At 34.0% G+C, this 6,863-nt stretch overlaps 2 protein-coding genes across 2 annotated transcripts; one reads left to right on the forward strand and one right to left on the reverse strand.

The window, feature by feature from the left end:
* The first annotated feature begins 618 nt into the window (after nucleotides 1-618).
* Nucleotides 619-2,156, forward strand: LOC105621230 (U6 snRNA phosphodiesterase). Its single transcript, XM_012202700.1, has 4 exons — nucleotides 619-713; nucleotides 1,011-1,153; nucleotides 1,311-1,645; nucleotides 1,968-2,156. The coding sequence occupies exons 1-4, from the start codon at nucleotides 619-621 to the stop codon at nucleotides 2,154-2,156; spliced, it is 762 nt and encodes a 253-aa protein (XP_012058090.1).
* Nucleotides 2,157-2,464: 308 nt separating this feature from the next.
* Nucleotides 2,465-6,220, reverse strand: LOC105621231 (tonsoku-like protein). Its single transcript, XM_012202701.1, has one exon. The coding sequence runs from the start codon at nucleotides 6,218-6,220 to the stop codon at nucleotides 2,465-2,467; it is 3,756 nt and encodes a 1,251-aa protein (XP_012058091.1).
* Between the last annotated feature and the right edge of the window lie 643 nt (nucleotides 6,221-6,863).

Consider the following 6,863-nt stretch of genomic DNA (forward strand, 5'->3'; position numbering starts at 1 on the left):
TCCAAATTTTAAGATTTCTCTTATTATTATTATTACACGATTTTATTATAATATTCTCTGAATAATATAAAGTTACTATACGTTTTTATTTGAATACTTATTTTGCTGATTATTAATATCTGCATTAGTATATTTTGAAAATCAAAATTTTTTAATTTAGAAAATATATTTCTATTCATAATAAATACTTCTCTATTTTTTAAAAATTTATTATTCCTTCTTAATACATCTAGTATTTTTGAATGTAATTGATAGTTTCGCCATATTTGGTCTTAACGACACCAGCCAATCAGTAAGAAACTAAGGATGACTCAACTTTTAATGCAGAAGTAATATATCTATAAAAAAAAAATCCTTGGTTGTTAAGGACTCCGCACAATAAAAGGAACAGAGAAGCTGTGATTCCACAATACATGATTTCTGATAGGTTGAAATTCTTATTCTCTGTTCTCTGTTCTCTGTTCTTTTATTGTATGGAAGCCCTTAAATTTGTGTGCATGGTATGCAAACATAACCTTATATTCCTTTTGCAGCATTGTATTTCTGTTATATTTCTGTTATATTTTATGTAAGATTATAGAAGTGATAATAAATACTTAATATTAAAAGTAAAAAAATATGACAGGTTTGCATTTAATACAAACTTATTCTTCCGATTCGGATGAAGATGAGCACGATGAGACGAGGAAAGATGATCATAAAATTGTAAACAAGTACATAAATTACATTATTCATTCTAGATTAATTCTTTCTTGGGAAACCCATTTTTTTATTATTTATATAAAACGAAAAGCAATATTTGAAATAATCAAAATTATAATTCTTAAGTTTGAGGTTATAAAAGGGAAAGCACTTTGCAAACACAAAATAATGTGTTTCTTGATATATTTATTAGTAGATAATTTAAGATTAATTATATGCGGTATAATGTTAAAGTTCCGCATAATTTTTTTCTAAATATTGATATATGACGCAAGAACAAAAAATAATAATGTTGAATAAATTTATAGATTAACTTTACCTGCAAGTATTTTATCATGGAAAGGAGTTACGTCTAACGAAGAAGTGATCGATGATCCACTGGATCATGATGGACGAATACGAAGCTTTAAACATGAGCGTGGTAATTGGACAACTCTGATTTACATAAACTGTAAGTATTTCAAATAATATCAAGAAGTATTAATTTAAATCTTATAAGTATAAACATAGATCAAAGAATCTTTGCTTAATATTGATATATTAAATAATCAATATTAAAATTATTTTTAAAAATTTAAGAAATAAGAAAAAATTTTAATTGATTTCAGATGCACCCAGCGATTGTCTTTATACATGGATGAAGTCTGTGTTGAACAAACTGCCTGTTGAAGGCAACATCATTTCTAATCTTCATATTAGTCTCAGCCGTACTTTAGTTTTAAAGTTTCATTGGATTGAATCATTTGTAGAAGGCATAAAGTTGGCGTGTCATAGCTTTAATAAATTTATCATACAACTCACAGATGTAAGGGTGTATTGCAATGAGGAGAGAACTCGTACATTTCTTGGAATTTATTGTCAAGATGAGGATAAAATGTTGAAGTGCCTAACAGAAATTTTTGATAATTTATTAGCTGAATATCAATTACCATCATTTTATAAGGTACATGAAATTAATATTTCTTTCTTGCATTTTTGTTACATGTATTATACATATATGAAATAAGTAACAGATTTTATAATTTACATTTATGTCTTCTGATCTTTCACTGTAGTCATGATGTTGATTATGTCAGAAACAAAATGTTTTAGGCCTATTCTTTTTCTAGCAGAACTTCATCTTCTTTCTTTTTCTCCAACATGAAGAAAAAAAAAATGAATAAGAAGTTCAATTAAAAAGAACAGACCTCGTGTAAATCATAACTTAAAATGCAACAAGAGATCAGAAGATTTAAATTAATTTAATATATTTTTCTTATATACAGGATACTTCATATCACATAAGTTTCTTCTGGTGCCTCGGAGACAAGCAAGCATGTTTAAAAGAAATTCTGTCACCTCTTACTAGCAGTCTAAACAAATTTTTGGCAGAAAACATGGAAGATGCGTATGTGCATGTCAATGATATACAATGCAAAATTGGAAATAAATGTTATATCTTTAAATTGAAATAACAAAATTTATAAATTAGACTATAAAATCTAGGAAATTATACAGTATCTGTTTATTATAAAAAAGCAAAACTATTACTTGATTGTTTCTCTGAATTGATTGAACCTACTGATTTTTTACATTAAAAATATAAGAGATAATATTTTATAAATTGTAATAGTATTGCTTTTATAAATATATGTATGTATTATAAAATATAAATTTGTTTTAGAGGTATTTACATATAATTGTAAGATATTTTTTTTAAATAAATTATTTTTTGTATCAAAATTATATATATATATATATACAAAATATTTTTTACAGAAAGTCATACTGGTTTAAAAATAGCCAAGTTATGAGGCAATTTTATTACAATACCTGCACCTTGCCACAATTTAATCCAAGAATCACATAAATTTGGCTCTATGCTAGCCAGTAGCGTACAAACTTCAGGATTTTGTATAAATAATCCTGCCTCTGGATTACTGACAATATTTTTACAACCACTGACATCAATATAAGTTAATGTAGGCTGACGACTTAACAATGAGTTTATGGAGAACACAGACACATTTATATTCCCACGAAGTATTAATTTTAATAGTCTAGGCAATTGCGTTAAGATGATCTTTACATCAGCATCTAATATGTCACAGAACGAAAGATCCAGCGACTCTAAGCTCGGCGCTATACTCGTATCTAGACTTAACATGAAACGGTTGGAAGACAAAATATTAGATAAATTCAAATCAAACAATTGCTTACTTAAGAAAGAAGTCGTTGCATCGCGATTTAATTTATTCCACGAAATATCGCAGCTTGTTAGATTGGGATTGTCAAGTGAAAGATAAAAGTTTTCCAGCATACAGTAACGTAAGTTAAGAGTTTGCAAGTATCTCAAGGGCGCAATTAGCTTTCGCAGGGTCTCATGGCTCTCGGAATTCAACGGATTATAACTCAGATCTAAGATTCTTAATTGAGAAGGCAACGAATTTACTTGGCGTAAACAGGCGAAGTCAATATCACAGCCTTTTAAATAGAGCTCCTGTAGAGACGACATATTCGAGAGACATTGATGTAAATGTATTCCCGCTGTCAGTAATACAGTGCCCGACAATTGTAACAATTTAATATTCTTTTCGTATTCTAAGGTCTTTAATAACGGCACAAGTACTTGTTTATTGATATCGTCAGATTTTAAACGAAATATCGACGTATTCTCACAGGATCTTAGGCACTTTAGCACGATTTCGCAAGGCATCAGGTTGTGAGTACAACAAATTGTCTTGAATCGCTCGACGATGGATGGAACCTGCAGTTCGACTACTTCACATTCCAATTTATCATTCGCATTCTCTCTCGTGATTCTTAGAATAATCTCTTTCGTCACGACAGTCCCATTTATGGGTTGAAACGACAGTTTAACTGTACAACCGGTTTCATCATGGAACATGCGTTCGGTAGTACTTGTAATGTACATCAGGAACTCTTGCTCGTCTTCGCAAACTGCTACTTTTAGATTGAACACTTTATCTTTGACAAACGTACGTAAATGTATGTATTCTTTGTCGTGCTGTTTCGAATTTATTGCAAGAGATGATTGCAAATGAGCCACTGGAGACGGTGTACGACTGCGAGACACGATAAATCCACTTGAGATCAAAGATATCTGTCGTTTTTTCTTACATTTCTTAGGTTCTTCAAATAATTCAACAATGTCAGAGAAATCATCATCGCTGCCTTCGCTTGTACTAAATCCGTTCTTACTTTGACATGAATCGTTCAGTCTCAACTTTTTAGTAACGTTCTCCAGATTTCCATCAGAAGACTTTCGTTTGATTGTGGTAGGATGATTGTTCGTAGATTTTTTCCTCGCTGCACCTGCGATATCGTCTTCAAGCCAATCATCAACAAGAACTTGTTCTTCGTTAATTAAAGGTGTAACCGCCTTAGTTACTACCTCATTATTACCTTTAGATGCACTAACAGTGTTAATTTTATTAAAGGTCCGCAAGTTCGCTATTGTTCTCTTATAATCCTCACCGGCGGATATTTTTCGAACCTCAGATGTCTCGAACGATGCAGATCTTTCGTCCGGAATTCGAATGTCGTTAGATCTCTTCCTTTTCTTTTTCAATGGAATAACAGCCGAAAGCTCTTTATATATTGTGTCATATTCGATTAAATCCTTGGGACTTAACTCTTCTACGCGATTTCTCCAGCCTTCCAAACAATCCAGCACAGTTTCGCCGTCGTGGGTCTTGAGCGTCACAGTTGCTCCGTGTTGTATCAAGAGATGCATCATCGAAAAGTGTCCGCAACATGCAGCGTCGTGAAGCGGCGTCACACCTTTACAGGACGTACCGCCCGGATCATTAACATTAGCACCGTGCTTCAGAAGTAGTTCCGCGATGTCTATGTAACCGTGATTAGCAGCTTCGTGAAGCGGGGACCATCCATAGTTATCTCTGACATTTGTACAATGACCGGATGACAAGAGTTTCTCAACGACATCGATGTCACCGTTGATTGACGCCACGTGGAGCTGCGTTTCACCCTTTTCATTCCTCTTGATTGCAGTTGACGTTCCCCTCCTCGATCTTCTTTTGGTACCACCCGGCTTCGTGACATTCTCTTCGGGTTCTAGATCAGACAAATCCTCCAGACAAATATCTGCACCGATTCTATCGCTTTCCTCGGACGCTTCACTCTCTGTATCGCTCAGTGCTTCCAAAAATCCTACTTTCTGCTTTATACCCTCTGCCTCATCGAACTGGCCTACGCTTTCCAGATAACTGATGAGTTCTCTTGTGACAAACTTTTGTAGCTTAACGTTATCGCTTTCGTTCGCTGCGCTTAATGCTAAAGTGTAACATTCCCGTATTTCCACATCAGCGGCATTCGCTGTTATTAATAAATCCGCTAAAAATAATGCCGACCTATATTTCTCTAGAGGATTGGTGCAAAGGTCTAATTCCCTTCGCGCGAATGGCAATGCTTCTTTGTAACGTCCTGCATCTTTGAGCGTTTGAGCCAGGCTCATTAAAGAAATACCTATCTGTTCACCAGTTTCCTCTGCGTAAGTCAACATTTGTCGATAATATTCTGCACCTTTGTCGAAGCATTGCGCGGCGACTGCTGCATCGCCTAAGGTCTCATATAGTTTCTGCTTAGCTCGAGTATTAGTCTCGACAAGAAGACTGTTTTCCGCTCGACAAATCGTTACAATAATTCTTAAATATTTCTCCACCTGATGATTAATGTCTTTTGGCAATCTAGTACTCATATATAGGGGAACTAATACTTTACGCGTTTCAATCCACTGTCCAGTTCGCATGAAAAGTTCAGCCTTTATTATTTTCGCTTCGGCTTTCAGGCGCTCATCATTTACAGTGGCTGCAGTTTCGATATAACTTAATGCCAGCTCAAGATTACTCTGCCGCTCGTATATAGTTGCTAGAGAAATACACGTTCGATGCAGGTCTTCCTGAAAATTATTGGATACACATAATGCAGTCGCTTGTTCGATTAGACTAATCGCTTGTTGCGTCTCTTTCTGCGCTTCCAACGTTAAACCTAAGTTAAGTAGCAATCTCGCCCGCATCAATGTCTTCTCTTCCACTTTGATCTCTGTAGCTGTTAATTTGTCGCACAGCTCCATACTCTGCACATAAGCCATCTTCGCGTTTGCCAATGCTTCATCTCGTTTCTGAGTTTTTCCGATTAAGCTTTCAGCTAAACAGAAATAAGTTCTACCTAAAGTAGCAAATGCTCGTTGCTCCTCTATCGAGCTCTTCATGTCTTTGGCGCCTTCCAGATGTAAATTTTGATGTTTCAGGGCCTGTTCGTAATCTTGCAAATTCGCGTAAACTTCTCCAATCATTCTGTGCGCTATCGCACAGCTTAGTTTATCTTGTAATTGTTCACAGACAATTAGCTGCTCAGAATATTCCTGCAGAGCCTCCTTTAACTGATTGTTCTCGAAGTACATGTCCCCCAAGGTATTTGTGATTTCGGCTAACTGACAAAGATTATTATCACGTCTGGCATGTTGCTTCCTCTTAATGAGTTTATCGATGTTCATTCTGATAATTTTCTTAGGTCTACAAAATGTCTTGTCTTCTTTAAACTCCTATAAAGTATAAGACATTAATTTCATCGAAAAGACATTTGATAAAAATTTAAGATATTAAGTTCGTTTTCCATAACTGAACTAATGTTACTTTTGGAATTTAAAACTTAAAATAAAATAAGTATGTCTGGTATTTGGCAAAAGAGAAAGAAAGCTCTAACAAAAAACCTCTATAGAACCTGGCCACAAGTGACTTTGTTAATATCTTGTAAGAGTGAAAGGTATTTATACTTCTTCCCAATATATATTATTTCATTTTATGTAACTTATATTGTTTTACTTTATAATTCTAAAATTCTTTAAATTATCAATATTCATTTTTATTTCCTTGTATATATATTGTCTCTTATTCTAACTTATATTTTCTAACTCTGACCCATTTCTACCAATATAAATTAACTTTAATCTTAAATTTATTCTTTACCTTTCTCTAATTCTTAGAACTAGAAGAAGACAAAAAATAAGTAAACAAAGATTAAACTGTATTGGGAGAAATGGACCAGAGAGAGAAAGAGAGAGAGAGAGAGGAGGAGGAGGAGAGAGAGAGAGAGAGGAGGAGAGAGAGAGAGAGAGAGAAGAAGAGAGAGAGAGAGAG

This window comes from Atta cephalotes (genome assembly GCF_000143395.1).
Source record: "Atta cephalotes unplaced genomic scaffold scaffold00032, whole genome shotgun sequence".
In the NCBI taxonomy this organism is placed as follows: Eukaryota; Metazoa; Arthropoda; class Insecta; order Hymenoptera; family Formicidae; genus Atta; species Atta cephalotes.